The 23,233-nt window shown below is 44.3% G+C and overlaps 1 protein-coding gene across 1 annotated transcript; it reads left to right on the plus strand.

The window, feature by feature from the left end:
- Window positions 1–1,047: 1,047 nt before the first annotated feature.
- On the plus strand, window positions 1,048–22,082 carry LOC311098667 (junctophilin-1-like; the record flags this gene model as incomplete). Its single annotated transcript, XM_084139201.1, has 5 exons — window positions 1,048–1,426; window positions 6,632–7,394; window positions 18,628–18,746; window positions 21,126–21,814; window positions 22,002–22,082. 5 exons carry the CDS (start codon window positions 1,048–1,050, stop codon window positions 22,080–22,082), a joined length of 2,031 nt encoding a protein of 676 aa, XP_083995327.1.
- Between the last annotated feature and the right edge of the window lie 1,151 nt (window positions 22,083–23,233).

The raw sequence follows: 23,233 nt of genomic DNA on the forward strand, positions 1-23,233 counted from the left end.
TGTCAGACTTGACTTGCCCTAACGAAAAATGTATCAACCCCTACAAAACTGTACATTAATTATAATCCACATAATAATTCACATTGACTGTTTCCTGCTGTGAGAAGCAGGCTCAAATTAATATTTAGCTACTACTTTATGATTGCTACCACCACCACTGGCCAGTTCAACGTCTTTTATCTGACTGTTGAGATTCATATAATCATATTGTCATTTATCAGCAGTCAATTAACACTGATTCCACACGGTAAACTGAATGATTAGGGGGTCTATAACCATAGCACTAGAATGAGGGATTCTATGTCTATGGGTTTAACACTCAGAGTTTACACACAGAACACCTCAATTTGATTAGCCTACCTAATGATACCAATACTAGAAGCAATAAGAAAATATCAAGCAGGGTTAGTCTGTAGTTACCATCGATGTAACTTTGAAACCAATATAACAGCAGATATAATTTCACTTTTTGAATGCCACGTCATGGCATTTCCATGTCATTATCTCCCAAATCTAACAGCTACATTTTCAGAAAAGCTCAATTCAATCAAGGGTTATTGAGGATTTTGACAATTATTGTAATTAATCAATCAATTAATGGATGAACAGGTTGATCTCGATGGATTTAGAACTACAGATCAACTCTCCCTCTCTCAGGGGAGGGGGGGAGAGAGAGAGAGAGAGAGAGAGAGAGAGAGAGAATCATAAAATAATAGAGAGAGAGAGAGAGAGAGAGAGAGAGAGAGAGAGAGAGAGAGAGAGAGAGAGAGAGAGAGAATCATAAAATAAACCAGGCGCTATTCTGGCAGCGGTAGTGGCGCTCTCTCTCTCTCCCTCCCACGTACCGCTTTAGCCGACAACCACAAATGCACACAGTGACAATCATTCATCCCTGCTTTGAACCACAACACCTCACTGCGACCACAGAATCCACCGGACTCTCACTTCAGCGCTCCTACTTTTCTTTTAAAATCCGCTCTGGACTCGCGAGGGACAGCACGATATTGGGCAGCTACCACGACTCGTTATTCTCCCCTCATCATCTGAATGACGGGCGGACGGTTCGACTTTGACGATGGTGGCACATATTGCGGTGGCTGGGAGGATGGGAAAGCCCATGGACATGGCGTCTGTACCGGGCCCAAGGGCCAAGGCGAATACTCCGGGTCCTGGAACAATGGTTTCGAGGTAGTGGGGGTGTACACCTGGCCCAGTGGAAACGTGTATCAGGGCTACTGGGCACAGGGGAAACGACACGGACTCGGTGTGGAATCGAAGGGAAGATGGATTTATCGTGGCGAATGGACTCATGGATTGAAAGGTAGATACGGGGTCCGGCAAAGTCTCCACACGCCTGCCAGATACGATGGGACATGGAGTAACGGTCTGCAAGATGGATATGGAGTTGAAACGTATGGTGATGGAGGTAAGCGTGCCATTAACAGTTTATGGTTAGTACATGTAATGCCGTTTGAAAGAGCAGTCTCGCTTGTTACAGTGTAGCAGGGGGCACAAATGTTGTTCAGCAATTCAGTTGTATCAAAGTGTGATAGAGTAGAGAAGCCTGCCTGAACTATGTGCCAGTGCCACACCACTGAGCTCTATTGATATAGACTGGACTGGTCAGTCAGCACTGAGCACTCCCATAGAGGTCATGGCTAAAAATAGAAACATCGCTCAGCCACACTTGAAAATCAAAGGACTACCTATTGTATTGATCTTCGTTCATTTGTTGCCATATGGGAATTGAGTGTACAGTAGTTTCTATAGAAAGTCGTTTTAGAGTTAAAAACTAAACAAAAAAACATTCAAAGATTGAGTTTGAGACACAAGTGGTGATGAGGTTGTAATGTCAGGGCACACAACCATAGTCATACACACACAGATGCATATAGCTTGTAGATTATATCTATTCCAGAGATAAAAATCTACTTTTTGGTGACTCATAGCATTGATTGATATGGTTTTATATATTGATTAATACAGGGGAAAGCAATAATGGATTGTAGGAAATTCAATATATGTTAATAGATCATTAAAAACACACCACGATATCTTACTTCACATGAAGTGTGATAATCAATAGATACTGTGGCATAATAAACAAATAACATAATAATTCGATTTGCCAAAGATAATGTGGACATTGATTGTAGTCTGAGGGCTGGATTTGCAGAAGATAAAGTGAACATTGATTTCAGACTGAGGGCCAGATCCAACTACACCTGAGCAAGCTTCATTAGCCGGTTCCCCCTGGGCAAGCTTGGCTTCTAGTGCTTTCTTTTGTGCTTGGGGTCTAGTACTCTCATATGTGTCACTCACTGGTTCAAATTGTAAAGAGAAACATTCACTGTTTCTGACAGTCTGAAGCAGCGAGAGGTACCTGCAGGGGCATCATTTCAGCGAAACCTAGGGTATGGAAAAGTGACAGTGGAGGATTTTTTATCAAATTGAAGCGCATTTACTGCATTTCTACAAAATTTTAAAAATTTAAAATGCAATTTGGAGAACAGCAAAAACAAGCAAAATTGTCTCAAGACATTATTACCTTGTTGTTGTAGCTTCATTCACCTTAGTCAATGGAGGACTTAACATTCTACAAACACATGTCATACAAGAATTAGCTGCTACGCACTAGCTCAGCACCGGGATTAAAACTCTAGTTTAGTTTCATGTCAAGTCAAACAACAGTTGCCTAGCCAAAGCCATCTACTACAGCTATCTTTACCTCTGCACCAGTGGCGGTCGGTGCCTTTTAAGATGAGGGAGGACACTTTTTTTCCATGAGCATGGCCATATTTCTATTACAGCATTTTGGATGACTGTCATTCAAATTCCATTCACCCAGTTCAATGTAACAGCGATAGGTTTAGGCTACTGCATGATACTAGAATTTTCCCTATACCCATCATGAGGTTGCTACAACCTAGCCTATGAATGAAAGTTTACAACGTAGGTGCACACAGGTCGAGATAAAAATTTGAGATGACAGACAGTGACACATTCAATACCGCCTTGCACACTCTTGCCTGCATCTAGCTGATCTTGGGTGTAATCATTAGTCCAACAGTTGCAAAGGAGAGTTTCTATTGGACAAATTCAGGAATGCTTATCTTTGTTTCGTTCCATTTGCTTCCGTTTAAGAAACGTTTTTCAACAGAATCGGCGGAATGAATACACCCCTGATCACGCGTAAACACAGTTCACTTTCATAGTAACCACGTTGTATTCCTTCTCACATCTATGCGCTCTCCTCCTCTCACCTTTTCCCTTCGCTTGTGGACTTCAATGCACAACACATCAGCTGTATGTGACCAGGCCAAAAAAAAAGTTCCAAGACAAACCATATCATAACCGCTACACGCAGCCTACATTGTTGTCACCATATTCGCTAAAATAACATCATAGTCAACATAGCTAATAGAACTAACGCGTTAGTAAACCGCTACAATCATGCAGTAACGTTACAGTGTACAGTCAGTAAGCAGTTTATCACTTACACCGGCGGGCCCCAGTGGCAATAAATTAGTACAACCAAAAGCTTACCTTGACTTGGAAGAGTTCCAGTGTTGTGTTGGATAGTCATAGCCAGCTAGCTAACAAAGCATCCCTATGTTTGAGCAGGGTGTTTGAGTAGGCTAAACTAGTAAGTAATACTGAAAGTGAAAAAAAATGACGAAATTTCTCTCTCTCTTGCTTCTCCTTCCTCTTGGAAGAAATTAATTTGTTGAAAACTGTTCAACTATTTTCTTTCTCTCTGAGTCAACTACTCACCACATTTTATGCACTGCAGTGCTAGCTAGCTGTAGCTTATGCTTTCAGTACTGGATTCATTCTCTGATCCTTTGACTGGGTGGACAACATGTCAGTTCATGCTGCAAGAGCTCTGATAGGTTGGAGGACGTCCTCCGGAAGTTGTCATAATTACTGTGTATGTCTATGTAAGGGGATGAGAACCATGAGCCTCCTAGGTTTTGTATTATGGTCAATGTACCCAGAGGAGGACGGAAGCTAGCTGTCCTCCGGCTACACCACGGTGCTAGCCTACAGAGTGCTGTTGAGGCTACTGTAGACCTTCATTGCAAAATAGTGTGTTTTAATCAATTATTTGGTGACGTGAATATATTTAGTATAGTTTTATCTAAAAAGGATAACTTTTTTAATGTTTTACCATTTTAATTTTTATGAAATTCACTGAGGAGGATGGTCCTCCCCTTCCTCCACTGCTTTAAGAAAAAGTTGCGCTGTTCACTGCAGCTGCGTCGATGCGCTCTCCATAAAGCTAGCCAGCCTTCCCTCCAGCTCCCAGGCGTCCGCATGGTCCTAAAGTCAGTCTGTTAATACTGATAAACTGCATTAGCCTTTTAATCAGGATTGGAATGATTTTATTCGCCTATTTTAAATTGTTGGTGTTGAGCTAGGGTATGACTGCCATACCCAATTGACGCCCCTGGGTACCTGAGTCAGCATAGGATCAGTCAGCTTAGGAATCAGTGGGAGTGTCACTCAACGAAATATAAATACTAGTCACTGACAAAATGTGCCCTAATCTATCCTCCTAATGTGTTCAGAGTGATTTTGTTCAGTAACCTAATTGTGTTTAGACTGATTCATTTCACATAGCAAGACAGATGGAGTTATGTTTGGCTTGACCAACAAACTTCCCAATGTCTCAAGTTACTTCCATCTTTTCAAATAGCACATTCTTCTCTGTGGAAGCTATGATGGACAGAGTGGCATATCGCCTTGAGTGCACACCAGAATGCAGTATGCATTTAGAAATGTAGACCCCCTTTAGCCGCTGAAATGGTGGGAAGGCTTGAGATATGACAATTATGGTGGGAGGTTTTGAAGTATTTTGCACTTCCACCTTCAAACAAATATCTGAATGCCAAAAATACAGTTGGAGTGTCAACTGAGGTTGTGAGGATGTCAGGTCAGTTAGTGCTATGGTGGTGTGTTCAACGTTACTGTTAGTGTGACAGCGTTGTTTTACTTCCACCTGAGCGCTGTTTGAGATTAGTGACTTCTGCCGAACTGCAGTTCTTCCATTGGATACTGTGTGCAAGAGGCATAAGGAATGCCAAATCAACCCCTAGATCCCTATGCACTTGTGGGGATAGCAGAGGATTTGATAGGTGTAAGCTATATGCTAATAGCTCCAACTTGCCCTCTGATAGGCTAGGTGGAAGTTTCACTACATTGCTTCAATACCAATAAAATGGTAGTACATAGGGCATAGGGTCTAGTGGTTGATTTGGGATTGGGTGTAGAATGAGTAGCCTACACTTCCCAGTCCCTCCTGATCTCCATGCCACGACCTGTTGCAGGACAGGTTGTTACTGTGGGTGGGAGCTCATCTTAGAAAATATTTTAAGGCTAACAGATTAGGACCTCAATAGGCCCAATCTAATCATAGATAAGTGCACTACATAGTAATGACTTCATTCTTGCCACCTTTCCATAACCTAAACAAACAATGCAGCACACCACTGGTACATAACTTAAATTATGTACAAGTGGTAGCCTATGTTTGTCTAGTATGTCTACTGCCATAAAGGCCGTGTCTAGACTTGACAGTTCATGCAGCTTTAGTATTCTGATCATAGAGTTCAGATCATGGAATTCCAAACGTGCATCTACACCTACATTTAAATGTGTCTACTGTGTCCACAGTGTGTCTGGATTCCCTTTTCCCACTCTATATTCAAATGCCAGTATGCATTCTACAAATGGTGGAATAGGCAAAATATGATAATAACACAACTACTGTTGGCAGTAGCTAACTACTGTAGCAAACTAGCCAGCAAGCTAGCAAGCAATGTAAAGGGATTGCAAACGGGTTAGCATAACTCTAGCCAAACAAAACATATTTTTTCTAAATATTAGCTAGCTGGCTAGATGGTAGGCCACTCTGGTAGGCCTACATTATGATCAAATAGCCACAGTAGCCTACTTGGCCACTGTTAAAACAGTAAGTTAAAGCAGGTATAGCCTCAGTGTTCACTGTTCACATTAAACGCGCGCCAGAAGTTGCAGAGAATTCTCACAACATTCAAGTTTGCGCTCAGCAGACCTGACATTTTGTCAGTGCCAAAAAATGTTGAGGGAACATTGGTCTAGACCCGTCTTTTCAATACGATCTTCGTATTCTGATAGCAGAAGTCACATGTAAGTGTCAAATGTAGACACGACTAAAGACTGCCTGGTTTGGCATAATGCCAGGAGTATATTAATAGCAAATGATGAAGTGATAATAAATCATGACACAAACAAAGACTGAAATATGAATCTCGTCATGAACGTGGTATCTTGTATGTGATTTGGAAACATACAGCTCTGTCTGACTGACAGCAGAATCACAGTCCCTGGGTAAGATTAGGTATTGGATGGGATTTTAATCCATTCAATGAAAAGTTCCCAATATAGTAGGGATATTATGGACTTGTAGAAATGTTTTCCACTTAAATTCCTTGAATTGACATTGGCCCAGTGTAAATAGATTTTCTAATCAACTCTAATATTCAAATGTTGTACGCCAAATGATTATTCTGTGATCATGAAAAAAATTAACGTTCATGATTTTCTTAACGTTTGTATTCATTCTTGGCATTTTTTGTTGTCCTAACAGGTACATACCAGGGGCAATGGACAGGAGGAATGCGACACGGATACGGTGTGAGACAAAGTGTGCCTTACGGGATGGCTACGGTTATTCGCTCACCTCTCCGAACCTCGCTGGCCTCGCTCCGCAGCGAACAGAGCAATGGCACCGTCCTCCATGCCAACCTCGACCTGTCAGACAGCCCTGCCGGCACCAGAGGAGGCTTTGTTCTCAACTTCCACAGTGAAGGTGAAGGTGAGAAGAAAAAGGGCCTGTTTCGTAGAGGGTCCCTGTTCGGCAGCCTCAGGAACCTCAGAAAGTCAGACTCCAGGTCGTCCATATCGAGCAAACGCAGCTCTGCCCGCAGCGATGCCGCCAGCTCCATCAGCCGAATCAGCTCTAGTGATGCCAACTCCACCATCAGCTTTGGGGATGGAGTTGATGAGTACATGCCCCTGGAGGACAATGTAGACGCCACCACCACAGAGTCCTACATGGGGGAGTGGAAGAATGACAAGCGGAACGGCTTTGGTGTCAGCGAGCGTACCAACGGGATGAAGTACGAGGGCGAGTGGATGAACAACAAACGCCACGGCTACGGATGCACAATGTTCCCAGATGGCACCAAAGAAGAGGGGAAGTATAAAAACAATGTGTTGGTGCGAAGCATCAAGAAGCAGCTCATTCCTCTCAAAAACACCAAAACTAAACAGAAAGTGGATCGGGCTGTGGAAGGAGCCATACGGGCAGCAGCTATTGCCAGAACAAAAGTAGAAATAGCCACTTCAAGGTAATCAGTTTCTCAATTTGCATGGTTGCGTCTGAATTGACACCCTATTTCCTATACAGTGGACAACTTTTGACTAGAGCCTTATGGGCCCTGGTCAGAAGTAGTGCACTATATGGAGAAGGTTAGTGCTATCTGGAATCCTTGGGAAGTCCTTACCCTAAACCCTAACCCTTCCCTAACCTTAACCCTTACCTTAACCGTTTTAAATGTAAACTTCAATGGGATGTCATCAGAGTTGGGACATCCCAAGGATCCCGTTTAGACTTTTCCATATGGGGAATAGGGTGCCATTTCGGACACAGCCCATGTTGTGGTGTTGTTGGTGGTAAAGAATCCTACTGCTGCATGCGTTTCCAGGTCAGGTCTGCTGATTGGGTTAAGTTGAATGGCTGACAGGTTGGGATTCTCAACGAGGGGTCAGGTTTTTATTGGTGTCACCTCATCCTATGTCTCCCATCTCTCTACAACATTCTCCATCTTTCTCCAACTCTTTCTCTCACTCACTTGCTCTCTGCCTCTCTCTTTCTCTGTCCCTTTTACTCACTCTCACTACCTCTCCCTCACACACACACACACACACACACACACGTTTTGCACGTGGCACAGATGATGAACTGCAGTACATGGTGAGTTCAAACAGTGGCCCAATGCTACACTGGAATAATTTGATACATACTGTGGTGATCAAAATAGCGAGAATTACAGATACAATAGAATTTACCGGAGCCAAGTATTTTTTATTTGAGGAGAAGTGAGATGTGTAAAGGCCTATACTGGTTGAAGCCAATTACAACAATTGTAACGTTCGTTGTGTAAAGGATTGGACCAATGTGCAGCGTGGTATGCGTACATGTTTTAATTATTTAAATAAACACTTGACAAAATAACAAAAGCAACTGAACGTGAAGTTCTAAAGGCAACAAGCCTAAACAGAAACAGAAACAAGATCCCACAACATAGGTAGGCAAAATGGCTGCCTAAGTATGATCCTCAATCAGAGACAACGATCGACAGCTGCCTCTGATTGGGAACCACACCCGGCCAACATAGAAACAGATACACTAGAATGTATCCAAATCACAGCCTGACCTAACCAAACAGAGAATACAGGTGATCTCTAAGGTCAGGGCGTGACAGTACCCCCCCCCCCAAAGGTGCGGACTCCGACCGCAAAAACCTGACTCATTAGGGGAGGGTCCGGGTGGGCACCGGCTTCGGACGTGACGTAGGCAGTAAACTCTTCTCCCATCCTGCCTCCCCTTTGCACGCCCGGTCCGGTCTGGACCCCGGTGCGATGCTCCCCCTCTCAGTCCTCCCACAATGCACCAAGCCCTGTCTGGACCCTGGTGTGGGAGCCCTCGACCCTGGAGAGGGGCTGACGTCTGGTCCCGGCCCAGCAGTCCTCCCGCGATGCACCAAGTCCTGTCTGGACCCTGGTGTGGGAGCCCTCGATCCTGGAGAGGGGCTGACGTCTGGTCCCGGCCCAGTAGTCCTCCCGCGATGCACCAAGTCCTGTCTGGACCCTGGTGTAGGAGCCCTCGACCCTGGAGAGGGGCTGACGTCTGGTCCCGGCCCAGCAGTCCTCCCGCGATGCACCAAGTCCTGTCTGGACCCTGGTGTGGGAGACCCCGACCCTGGAGAGGGGTTGACGTCTGGCTCCGGCTCGGACCCCAGTGGAGTGGATGGCTCCGGCATGGGGGAAGAGTAGACAACTGGACCCGGACTGGGCACCGGTGATGCGGACTGCCCCGGCTCTGGTAGGGAGCAGATAACCGGAGCTGGACTAGGCACCGGTGGAGCGGACTGCTCTGGCACTGGAGTGAAGCAGCTGACCGGAGCTGGACTAGGCACCGGTGGAGCGGACTGCTCTGGCACTGGAGTGGAGCAGCTGACCGTCGCAGGAGGCTCCGGGCCATGGATCATCACTGGACGCTTCGTGCCATGGATCATCACTGGAGGCTTCGTGCCATGGATCATCACTGGAGGCTTCCTGCCATGGATCATCACTGGAGGCTTCGGGCCATGGATCATCACTGGAGCCCGGCAAGTGCGGGGCGCTGGCCCATGACGCACTGGGCTGTGGACACGCACCAATGGTTTGGTGCGAGGAGCAGGTACGGGGCGCACCGGGCTGGTGACACACACGACTGGTTTAGTACGAGGAGCAGGTACGAGCCGTACAGGACTGGAGACACGCACCACTGGTTTAGTGCGAGGAGCAGGCATGGGCCGTACCGGGCTGGGGACACGCACCACTGGTTTGGTGCGAGGAGCAGGTACGTGGCGCACCGGGCTGGCGACAAGCACCACTGGTTTGGTGCGAGGAGCAGGTACGGGCCGTACAGGACTGGAGAAACACACCACTGGTTTGGTGCGAGGAGCAGGTACGGGGCACACTGGGCTGGTAACACGCACCACTGGTTTGGTGCGAGGAGCAGGTACGGGGTGCACCAGGCTGGCGACACGCACCACTGGTTTGGTGCGAGGAGCAGGTACGGGCCGTACAGGACTGGAGACACGCACCACTGGTTTGGTGCGAGGAGCAGGTATGGGGCGTACCGGGCTGGCGACACGCACCACTGGTTTGGTGCGAGGAGCAGGTACGGGCCGTACAGGACTGGAGACACGCACCACTGGTTTGGTGCGAGGAGCAGGTATGGGGCGTACCGGGCTGGCGACACACACCACTGGTTTGGTGCGAGGAGCAGGCACGGGCCGTACCGGTCTGTGAAGGCGCACTGGCGGCACAGTGCGTAAAGCTAGCGCATAGCCTGGTGCCTGCACGGTCACCCGCTCCTCAAAGCGAGTGCGGGGAGTTGGCTCTGTTCTGAAACCTGGCTCCACCAGCCTCTGCTCTAAGGACTGAGCTCTCTGCTGCTGGAGGGTTAACTCCTCTCTCAGCTCCTCCTGTTGTCTGGCCAGCTCCTCTCTCCGTGCATCCACTGACTCCTTCTCCCTGTGGGCCTCCTGCAGCGCCTCCCTCTGAAGGGAGCTCTCCTGCTCTCTCTTAGCTAACAGCCCCCGTAAGGTAGTTATCTCCTCTCTCAGAGTGCTGAGCTGCATGTCTTGGAGGGCCTCTATAATAGCAGCCTCCTCTTCCTTCACAGTCAGCCCTTTCAGGGCCTCCTTCTACTCCGTGTGCCCCCCCAAAAAATATTTCATGGGGCTGCCTCTCGTGCTTCCTTCGCGGTCGGCACCGTCGGCGTCGCCGTTGATCCTCTCCTGCCTTGGCTTCTTCCTTCGCCCAGGGTCCTTTACCGGCTAATATCTCCTCCCATGTCCAAAATGTCTTCCCCACCTGTGTCCAGGGTGTCTGCTCCTCCTGGTCACGCTGCTTAGTCCGTTGGTGGTGGGATCTTCTGTCACGTTCGTTGTGTAAATGATTGGACCAAGGTGCAGCGTGGTATGCGTACATGTTTTAATTATTTAAATAAACACTTGACAAAATAACAAAAGCAACTGAACGTGAAGTTCTAAAGGCTAACAGCAACAAGCCGAAACAGAAATAAGATCCCACAACATAGGTAGGCAAAATGGCTGCCTAAGTATGATCCCCAATCAGAGACAACGATCGACAGCTGCCTCTGATTGGGAACCACACCCGGCCAACATAGAAATAGATACACTAGAATGTATCCAAATCACACCCTGACCTAACCAAACAGAGAATACAGGTGATCTCTACGGCCAGGGCGTGACAACAATGTTGACTGTCAACTAGGGCTGACCCCAATTAGTCGACTGGTCAATTGTTTGGTCGTTAGGCTGTTGGTCGACCAAGATTGTTTTAATTGAGCAGTAACAAATATATATACACTAATCAGGACACTTACGTATATATATATTTGCGCCCATCTCAGTGAACTAATCCATTGCGGAGACTAAAAGCCAATTTATGCTTGATTCGAAAATGTGGTTGAGGGCTCCATATGGAGGGTGTGACGCAATTGTGGCGCCTCCAGAGGCATGCAGAGGCCAAATCGAGGTCTGTACTGCATCGCCATGCGCCTCCCAAATTTTGTAACAATGCGGAGGGCTCTGTATAGCTCCGCATTGACATGATTGGTTGACGGTAGGTAGAGGCAGTACATCCTGTATGAACACAAACTCACTTCCTTGACAACAGCTCTGCACTGTTCTGCGAAGCGCAATAAGTATGAATGCCCTGACTTCTGCTGGGGCCATATCACTGTAAATGCTGCATGGCCAATGCAGACGTCAGATTGACCATGCGCCCAGATGCACAATGCACTCTCCAGAATGCGCTCTCTCCTTCCAATATGTGCACATTCATTGTTTCATAACTTCATTGTGTGAATTGTTTGCATTTGATTGTTAGTGTATATCAATTTTCCATTACGTATATCACCAGTAGTACATTTACCGTTCATTCCTATAATTTCTAATCTACAATGTTTGTTACTTTGGTTACGGTCATTTATTTTAATACATTCAATATTATTATTTCAGTCTTCCTGTTCTCACTGTCGGAGTGGACACATTGTTTGCAGAGTGCACAACCTATGCAACACTTGTGAGAAACAAGTTTTGGTTTATTTAATTCCATTTACGAGTTCTGTCGATTTAGTCATTGTCTTTTGTTTGGAGCGCTCCTGTCAATGTTGAGTAAGGACGCGCACGCGTAGAAGTAGGCCTATAGGCTACCTGGCCTGTGCGCAAATGTAGGCATATAAATGTGCCCATTTGGGGATCTGATAGTATTTCTGATTGGCTTAACGCACCACCACTAATGACCCGTGGAGCTTATCAAAGTAATGTTTTCTTCACCTCAAACAGCAAGCAAACAAAGTCTGTTTTTACATCCATTGAGAATTACAATAGTTCATCAATGTATTTGAAAAATCTTTCCAGCTCTCTCCCTTTCGATAACCTCTCAGCGTGAAAGGGAAAAATGTCTTGCTCTGATCCAGTGGAAACGTCATAAAATATGCTTCTTATCAGTGCTTGACCTGGACTGAAATAGGTTCCGGTACTCATTTTGGGTGCTGGTACTGTTTATATTTAGGTGCAATGGCTTGAAGGGCATTCTCTTGCGTACAGTATTTTCCTATAACGTGCGGTATAATTGCACGATATAATTCAATGGCTATGAAGTTCATTCTTACATGTTCTATTTTTGAGCTGCTTTTGAAAGCAAAAGTCGAATTAAAAACATTATTGGCATTGTTGAATTCGATTTTCATAATAGCAAGCTAAGATGATGGTTTGGTTAGCTAAGCTAACAAGTCTGTTTGTTTGGTTACCAAGGCAACTACTGTAGCTAGATAGTAAACTTACTAGCTACTTCAGTGGATGTTGTCACATTTCTACTGGCAAATGAATACATTTCTAGAGGCAAATATGTTTATTATTTATAGCCATGGTATAAAAGGGGTAATCAACTCAGGGCTCTATGCATTCTCTGGAAAATAATGCAACTCCGTGGAAGGTTAGTTCCACTCCGCTAATGCATGGTGGAACACACCTTCCACATTGTGCATTCTTTTCCAGAGAACACATAGACCCTCATTGATTATCCCTTACTGAATGCAATGCACAGAGATTAAATGATATCCTACCATGTAAAACACCCACCCATATTTATTTAAAGTATCAAAATAGTCACTTTATTGCCATATCCTGCCCACCCATCCCCCCTTTCCTCATAATCTTCTTATCTGATGAGAACCACTCATTAGCATGTTCTTTATCCTGATTTTCTGGCATCTGTATGAATTTTAATGAGGGCTCTCATATCTAGGCTCTCATATCTCACCACCACAACAACTCCTCCTGTCATGAAATAGAAATGTGTCCCTCAGTGGCAGAATGTCTAAAATTAAGGTCAGTCTTTGAAGACTGTTATGTGTCTGAGTTGATAAGTGTGGTAAGAGCTTTGGAAAGTGCGGACTGGGTTCGGCTTGCGTCACTTTTCCGTCATCTGGGTGGAAGCCCAGGGGAGCAAAGGAGGGAGGGAGTAGAGGTGTGTGCTAGCTATGCCCTGCTCACATGTGAGGCCAACAGCCTCTAGTGTGTCAGTCAGCACTGAGCTCTGACTAAATAAGGCAAGGCAGGACTTGGCTTATCAACAGCTTACAGGAATACAGCAGCAGCTGAGCTGATACATTAGCCCATCTCTGTCCCACCACCCACTATCATCTGGTGGACTACTCAGTCTATCTGGTTGGGACTAGGTGTTGGAGAGTTTGTTTATCACACCTTTCCTCAGAACTTTCCTTAGACTTGCTAACAAGCTTCCAGTAAAGTTTCTTAAACTTGGTTTAAGTTGCCTTTTTTCAATGTGACCTCGCTCGCTCTCTTTTCTCCCCAAGCCATGTGATGTAGTATAGCCTATGCTCACAGGCTTCAAAGCTTTAAGGAAGCCCACATTAAATCGTATCATGACTCCATGATGATAATAATATGAGTATGGGATAGTGGGGTAAGTTAAGCCTATTTTTACATTCAGCATCACTCCGCCAAGGGAAATATAGTATTCTTTCTAACAAAGATATCTACATATATTTCAGAATGTTGTCTATCCCTGGAAATAATCTGATTTCATGTAAACATTAGAGTTTAGAAAACATAGCTTGTCCAAAAAAAGTTATCTCTTGGCACAACTTACCCAGCTATGGGGTAAGTTGAGCCTAGGGACAGGGTAAGTTGAGCTGCCTACAAATGTATTTGGACAGGCCCGAGTGTTATCTTATGTCCCAGTGATAATCCCTTTCATTACGCCTGGGAAAAAAACACTTCAATTTGCTAAATTTACCACATGGCCATTGGCTCAACTTACCCCAAGGCAAACATTTAGACTATATTAGCCCACACAGCTACAAATATGCACTTTGATGCTAGGTTTAGGACCTCATATTGAAGCTTATAGAGTCCCCAACTGATGTATAGAACAATCTTTAAATTATTTACTTTGGTTTAGATACAAGCATCATGAAACCTCTAACACAAATTAATTTGACTTGGTGAATTATTTTGGGGGGGACCTAAACTTGGTTAGGACTTTTCCCATGTGGTTTCTTCCTTCACAGACTCTATGAAATGATGACATCTTCCTAAATATTTGGTCAAATTAGTAATTCTGTGTATGGTTTCCTAGAAACAAGGGTTGGCTTAACTTACGCTTTGGCTGAACTTACCCCACTCTCCCTTACAACTTGTTGTACTCCTCATTGTAACTATGTAAGTATCCGTACAATTCTCTCTATAACAGAGTTATGGCATGATTCATTCAACAGCACAACGACACTATATGCATATGAAGTTCTCCTTATTCACAATGATTCACTGTCTGTGAGACTGTCAGCTGTCTACATGAGGCAAAGCCAATTGCACATAATACAAACTCTCCTCAATGCACACTAAGGTTCTGTATTCATGTGCCCCTTAAAGTTGGTGAAATGCGCTTTCATTGTCAGTAGTTGAAAAAGAGAAGGTCCACAATCTTGAAGGTTGAAAAAGCAAATGTTTAGTCTTTGTGAGCTTCATCGGTGTCAAACATGTCTGAAGTAAAACTTTAATTTCTATCTACCATAATTCGAAAAGTGAACACCTCAAAGATGTTGAAAGGATACATTCAGTTCAAGAGACACAGTGTGAATCCTCCTGCACTCCTCTGTATTCAGAGTCCCTGAAGGACACTTAAACAAACAGACGTAAAACCAACTACCTCTTATTGAGCTGTTTATAAAGAAACACTATTGAACTAACCTTGAAGGTTTTGTGTCATTGTACCATTGAAATACATCATCATAATTATAAATAAGTATATTATGGTATTCCGTATGTCATTGCATGTAAATGGTTTGTTTTGAAAAAACGATTTTACTTGAGAGAAAGGAAGTGAATGCAAACACATACACTACATGACCAAAAGTATGTGGACACCTGCTTGTCGAACATCTCATTCCAAAATCATGGGCATTAATATGGAGTTGGTCCCCCCTTTGCTGCTATAACAGCCTCCACTCTGCTGGGAAGGCTTTCCACTAGATGTTGGAACATTGCTATGGGGACTTGCTTCCATTCAGCCACAAGAGCATTAGTGAGGTTGGGCACTGATGTTGGGCGATTAGGCCTGACTCGCAGTCGGCGTTCCAATTAATCCTAAAGGTGTTCGATGGGGTTGAGGTCAGTGCTCTGTGCAGGCCAGTCAAGTTCTTCCACACCGATCTCAATAAACAATTTATGTATGGACCAAAGCTTTATGCACAGGGGCATTGTCATGCTGAAACAGGAAAGGGCCTTCCACAAACTGTTGCAATAAAATGGAAGCATAGAATCGTCTAGAATGTCATTATATGCTGTAGCATTAAGATTTCCCTTCACTGGAACTAAGGGGACTAGCCTGAACCATGAACAACAGCCTCAGACCATTATTCCTCCTCCAACAAAATTTGCAGTTGGCACTATGCATTCGGGCAGGTAGCATTCTCCTGGCATCCGCCAAATCCAGATTCGTCCGTTGGACTGCCAGATGGTGAAGTGTGATTCATCATTCCAGAGAACACGTTTCCACTGCTCCAGAGTCCAATGGCGGTGAGCTTTACACCACTCCAGCCGACACTTGGCATTGCGCATGGTGATCTTAGGCTTGTGTGCGGCTGCTCGGCCATGGAAACCCATTTCATGAAGCTCCCGGCGAACAGTTCTTGTGCTGACGTTGCTTCCAGAGGCAGTTTGGAACTCGGTAGTGAGTGTTGCAACCGAGGACAGACGATTTTTACGCGCTATGCGCTTCAGCACTCGGCCGTCCCGTTCTGTGAGCTTGTGTGGCTTACCACTTCGCGGCTGAGCCGTTGTTGCTCCTAGACATTTCCACTTCATAAAAACAGCACTTACAGTTGACTGGGGCAGGTCTAGCAGGGCAGACATTTGACGAACTGACTTGGCATCCTATGACTGTGCCACGTTGAAAGTCACTGAGCTCTTCAGTACAGGCTACTCTACTGCTAATGGTTGTCTATGGAGATTGCATGGCTGTGTGCTCGATTTTATACACCTGTCAGCAACGGGTGTGGCTGAAATAGCCGAATCCACTAATTTGAAGGGGTGTTCACATACTTTTGTATATATAGTGTATACAGTGCATTCGGAAAGTATTCAAAACCCTTGACTTTTTCCACATTTTGTTATGTTACAGCCTTATTCTAAAATGGAGTAAAAAGAAAAAATCCCTCATCAATCTACACACAATACCCCATAACAACAAAGCAAAAACAGGTTTTTAGAAATTGTAGCAATTTATTACAATAGAAAACGTAAAAATCACATTTACATAAGTATTCAGACCCTTGACTCAGTACTTTGTTAATGCACCTTTGGCAGTGATTACAGCCTAGAGTATTTTTGGGGATGACGCTACAAGCTTCGCACATCTGTATTTGGGGAGTTTCTCCCATTCTTCTCTGCAGACTCTTTCAAGCTCTGTCAGGTTGGATTGGGAGCGTCGCTGCGCAGCTATTTTCAGGTCTCTCCAGAGATGTTAGATTGGCTGGGCCACTCAAGGACATTCAGAGACTTGTCCCGAAGCCACTCCTGCATTGTCTTGGCTGTGTGCTTAGGGTCGTTGTCCTGTTTGAAGGTGAACCTTCGCCCCAGTCTGAGGTCCTGAGCGATCTGGAGCAGATTTTCATCAAGGATCTCTCTGTACCTTGCTCCGTTCATCTTTCCTGACTAGTCTCCCAGTCCCTGCCGCTGAATAACATCCCCACAGCATGATGCTGCCACCACCATGCTTCACCGTAGGGATGGTGCCAGGTTTCCTCCAGACGTGACACTTGGCATTCAGGCCAAAGAGATCCATTTTGGTTTCATCAGACCAGAGAATCTTGTTCCTCATGGTCTGAGAGTCCTTTAGATGCCTTTTTGGCAAACTCCAAGCGGGCTGTCAAGTGCCTTTTACTGAGAAGTGGCTTCCTTCTGGCCACTCCACCATAAAGGCCTGATTGGTGGAGTGCTGCAGAAATGGTTGTCCTTCTGGAAGGTTCTCCCATCTCCACAGAGGAACTCTGGAGTTCTGTCAGAGTGTGACCATCGGGTTCTTGGTCACCTCCCTGACCAAGACCCTTCTCCCCCGATTGCTCAGTTTGGCCGGATAGCCAGCTCTAGGAAGAGTCTTGGTGGTTCCAAACTTCTTCCATTTAAGAATGATGGAGGCCACTGTGTTCTTGGGGACCTTCAATGCTGCAGAATTGCTTTGGTACCCTTCCCCAGATCTCTGAGCTCTACGGACCATTCCTTCGACCTCATGGCTTGGTTTTTGCTCTGACATGCACTGTCAACTGTGGGACCTTATATAGACAGGTTTGTGCCTTTCCAAATCATGTCCAATCAATTGAATTTACCACAGGTGGACTCCAATAAAGCTGAAGAAACATCTTAAGGATGATCAATGGAAACAGGATGCACCTGAGCTCATTTTTGAGTCTCATAGCAAAGGGTCTGAATACTTACGTAAATAAGGTATCTGTTTTTTATCTTTAATAAATGTGCCAAAAAATCTAAAAACCTGTTTTCGCTTTGTCATTATTGGGTACTGTGTGTAGGAAAAAAATAATTTAATCAATTTAGAATAAGGCTGTAATGTAACAAAATGTGGAAAAAGTCAAAGGCTCTGAATACTTTCCGAATGCACTGTATCTAAGTTGAAAAAAAGTTTAATCAGAAATGACAAAAATAATGGTTTTGATGAATTACAATGCTTTCTATAGAATATCACACAGTGGATATGGCATGTCAAACCATATAGTGTTTGCAATATTTGTTTTACTGCTAAGAGTGTGAGACTGTATGATAACCATTCACTTGTATTATTTAATTATCTAACTACTTCTAATATGATTTCATGTTGGAAGAAGCTGTTGCTCCAACATGATTTATTGGGAACACTGTAGCATCACTGAGCTCTCCCCCCTATAAGCCACTAAAGACAGTGTCTGTCTGGAAGGCCCAGAGGCATGCAGTGCTTCTGCACCCTCTTAGACCTGGCTTCAAGTAGTATTTGAAATATTTGTTATAATTTAGCTGTGTCTGATTGGGCTTGACTGGAGCAATGAAACCAATAGAATAGTCCCAAACCCTGCTGATCTTGCACTCTCAAACAACATGCTCAAACAAACGCTCAAAGTATTTAAAAGGAAACAAATACTATTTGAACCCCGGTATGTACCCTTCCCAATCTAACCAGCTCTTATTCTGCTTTGCATTCATCCAGAACGGCTCACGCCAGGACTAAAGGTGACGCTGCTGACCAGGCCGGTCAGTCAGCCAGTCAGGACTCTGACATCGCCAGGGCAGTGGCCAGGGAACTGTCCCCCAACTTCCATCAGCCAGGTAACCCAACATACCCAACTAGACCCCAGCATCTATCTATCTCACAGCCCCTTGTTATAATCCCCTTTGTCCAATTTCCTTTGTGTCTGGGTTATGGGGTTCTCTTTATTTTCTGTCTGGGGCAGATGTATATGCAAATGTTAAAATGCTAATCTATTTAGGGAGGAATATAATTAGTATAATTTACCTTGGGGACTTTTTTATCGTCAGACAAAAAGGTCATTGTTTTTTGGGACAGCAAGTGTCAGATTTATTAGTACAATATTTTGTATTAGAGTGAACATGTTTCTGGGGCATCGATGTACAGTACCAGTCAAAAGTTTGGACACACCTACTCATTCAAGGGTTTTTCTTTATTTTTACTATTTTTTACATTGTAGAATAATAGTGACGACATTAAAACTATGAAATAACACATATGGAATCATGTAGTAACCAAAAAACTAATCAAAATATATATTTTTTTGAGATTCTTCAAATAGCCACCCTTTGCCTTTATGACAGCTTTGCACACTCTTGTCATTCTCTCAACCAGCTTCACCTGGAATGTTTTTCCAACAGTCTTGAAGGAGTTCCCACATATGCTGAGCACTTGTTGGCTGCTTTTCCTTCACTCTGCCGTCCGACTCATCCCAAACCATCTCAATTGGGTTGAGGTCGGGGGATTGTGGAGGCCAGGTCATCTGATGCAGCACTCCATCACTCTTCTTCTTGGTAAAATAGCCCTTACACAGCCTGGAGGTGTGTTGGGTCATTGTCCTGTTGAAAAACAAATGATAGTCCCACTAAGCCCAAACCAGATGGGATGGCGTATCGCTGCAGAATGCTGTGGTAGCCATGCTGGTTAAGTGTGCCTTGAATTCTAAATAAATCACTGACAGTGTCACCAGCAAAGCACCCCCACACCATAACACCTCCTCCTCCATACTTTACGGTGGGAACTACACATGCGGAGATCATCTGTTCACCCACACCGCGTCTCACAAAGACACGGCAGTTGGAACCAAAAATCTCCAATTTGGACTCCAGACCAAAGGACACATTTCTACCAGTCTAATGTCCATTGCTCGTGTTTCTTGGCCTAAGCCGGTCTCTTCTTCTTATTGGTGTCCTTTAGTAGTGGTTTCTTTGCAGCAATTCGACCATGAAGGCCTTATTCACACAGTCCCCTCTGAGAAGTTGATGTTGAGATGTGTCTGTGACTTGAACTCTGTGAAGCATTTATTTGGGCTGGTAACTCTAATTAACTTATCCTCTGCAGCAGAGGTAAAGAATAAAGAAAGACCCTTGGATGAGTAGGTGTGTCCAAACTTTTGACTGGTAGTGTATGTCTACGTACATACTGTACAGCATATTCTTCTACAAATGAATTAATTTTTTTCTGCAAGATAATTATTTAAATATAGAGATCGGTACTTTTGTCAGCCTGCTTAGTTTTGGGAGAGGGTGGTTCTTCAGTGTGATGAGTGTTCGTGTTACGGTCTAATGCATGTTCAACTCCTGTATGCATGTAGGTCAGTGGTCTTATATTATTATGCTTGTTGAGCGTTCCTGTTTTTACCACATGGTCTTTCTCAGGTCCGGCCCATATAGCCTCGCTAAACCTTTGACACGTGACCTGACATCAGGATAGTGTATATCACTGACTCCTAACAACCATGTTCCATAACCAGCCAACCTGTTCAATAGCCAGCCTGCCTGCCTGCAAGCTGTAATCTATTTCATTTCAATCATTCCTTATAACTTTTTTCTTAATGCCCCGTAAATGTCTTAAGAATTATTTATCATTGTGCTTTGATTAGCTTTTTTATGAACAACTGCTGAGCTTGTAGAGATTTAGTAAGTGATCTTAGCACTTGCTATTAATAGTAGAACAAATGTAATATTATGAACCAGGATTCCATTTGATAACACTGCTTGCGTCAGAAATGTGTTAACTTTGTTTGCTTGCGAGCTCGTGTCAGCTGTGTTACAGCGTTGGCCTCATCAGTGGTCAGGAGAATGTCGAGAATGCTTGGAACCTTTAACAGGAATCATAAACCAACTGGGGCAGCTTTGAAACTCCATTAAGGAACAAATACTCGATATGTGAAATCATGGATGCAGAAAAGGCATCCTAACCATGAGCTAACTGACAGTGAATAAATGTGCATTTATGATTCACCAAAAGCAACACAAAATAATATGTAGGTGTGTGTTTATATCTATATCTCAAATTGGGATTCAGCCCTAACTACTTGAGTGTTTGTTGATAGTGATATAAACACACCACATTAATTCAAACATTGTGATATTAGATCACTGTGTACATGCTACAAATTGACTAAGTATAGATAAAAGGACTGTATATCATGATAATAATGTCCTTCCATTTTCTAGGCCCTGATTATATAAAGCAGAGGTTCAACGAACCGATTGAACCTATTGTCCAAGAGGAGAAGAAAGAGAAGTCCCCTTCAAGTAGCCCTCATTTCTACCGTAAAGGCACAACCCCAGACCACTCTCCCACCGCGAGTCCACAGTCCTCTCCCCCACCAACACCCCCGCCAGCACCTACCCCGGAGCCCAAGAAGAGCTTCTTCAGCAAGCTCGCCCCCAAGCCAGGAAAAGAGAACAAAACCCCCACAGCAGAGAGCCAGCTCCCGGTCATCACAAAGGCAGTGTCTAAGACATCGTTGAAACAGGAAGTAAGACAGGAATTGCCTCAACCGAAACTGTTCAAAATGGGGGAGTCGGTCCCTGCCAGCCCTGGCAATGGACAGCTGCATACTGACACTGAGTACCACGGCTACTACGTGAAGGCAGACGTGAAGATCCCTCCAGACGAACCTGAGGAAGGAGAGGAGCATGTTACCCCGTCCGCCCTCGCCCGGATGCCACCACCAGGAAAACCTATGGCGCAGTACAGGACACCCACCCCAAAACCTATAGCGCCAAAGTCGGTATCCAAAGAAAGCAGACCTGAGTCAAGACTTAAGAAACTAGATTCGTATAAGCCAAAAAGCCTAGCAGAAACTAGGAAACAAGCCAGCTTGGAGATCACCACGGATTTCGTAGAGGAAGAGTCAGTAAGTAACTCATACTGTATGATGATGAAAATGGGAAAACTGAAACAAAGAGAAAGAAATGTGTCATTTCAGAACAATGTGTGAAACATCAAAGGTAGTCTAATATTTTCAGTGATAATGCCTAGCTAACTTTAAAAATGCAGTTTCTGAAATGTTCTCCTGAATCGTTGTCTTTCCTACTTCACAGGGTCCTAACTCAATACTGGTTGCCCTTGTAATGCTGTTGAATATTGGTCTAGCAATCATTTTTGTCCATTTTTTAACCTGACGGAATCTGAACTGAGGTAAGAATCAGCTTAATAACATCAATTCAGATGTTATAAATTGTAGAGCATTGTGATACAGTAGTTTATGTTCCATGACATTTTAAAATGTAACGTAAAGTAAAAGAAAAGTTTACGTAAAGAGTAAATTGCAAGTTTTACATGAAATATTAAGATACAGTAAGCCTGACTGTGATTCAACATAACTATTAACCCTTTTACTGTTTTGAATCTTCAGTGAACTCATCAAAACTAGTGGCGCAAGGCCCCTAACTCTCTGCAGTTGCGTCAATGGCCTTTAAAAATGGCACCGGTCAGGCACAGACTCAGGCAAAGAAGGACTGGAAATAGAGTGAAACACGGGAGAAAGATGAGACCAGGACAATTCGGCCCTGATGCTGCCCAGTTTCGCTGGCGATGATTTGTGACACGCTTAGGTTCTGTGAAAGCTGAAGCAAGCAGTCATTGCGAAAGCAAAAAGAAATATCTGCTGATCCAAGCTGTTACCAGTCAAGTGCATTGCCTCTCCATCTGCCCTGACAGGGGGAATGTGGAGGGGGGTGGGGGGGGGGCTTGACTGGATATGTTCGGAGATGCACTTTTAGTTGACAGAAGCTAACAGCTGCCTTACTATTTTACCATCTGACGTTTTAGTGGGGAGATGCAGTGCACAAGGCTGCCAGAGGAATGTCTTTCGGCAGACTTTGCTGCCGTGGGAGTGTGTCTCGGTGTTTGCTATATTATTCACTTGGTACATAAGAAATCATACATTTTTTAAAGTCGCACTCACCAGTCTTATTCCATTCCCCACTGCTAAAGCCTTATCTAACTTCTCCTGTTGGGACATGCTTGTGCATGGGGCCGTTTCAAGTGCATTTGTTTTGTGTATTTGTTAGTAACTGTTTGTTTTTTCATGTGTTTTTTCCTTTGTCTGTTTATCCTTAGGTATTACAAATGATTAAGAGAGTGTTTAATGTATTTAAGTCTAGTCCATGCATTTCTCAAACTTTTTTAAGATCCTTCAAATCCAAAGGAATTAAAGCCTATGTTACACAAAGTAGTTCTCATTTGAAAGAAATTGAAACATTTAATTCCAGTTATTGTGAGGACATATTTCTTCATTGTCAAATGAGAGTAATGTATATGAAATTGAAGC

The sequence above is a fragment of the Coregonus lavaretus genome (genome assembly GCF_964263955.1).
Source record: "Coregonus lavaretus genome assembly, chromosome: 23".
Classification (NCBI taxonomy): domain Eukaryota; kingdom Metazoa; phylum Chordata; class Actinopteri; order Salmoniformes; family Salmonidae; genus Coregonus; species Coregonus lavaretus.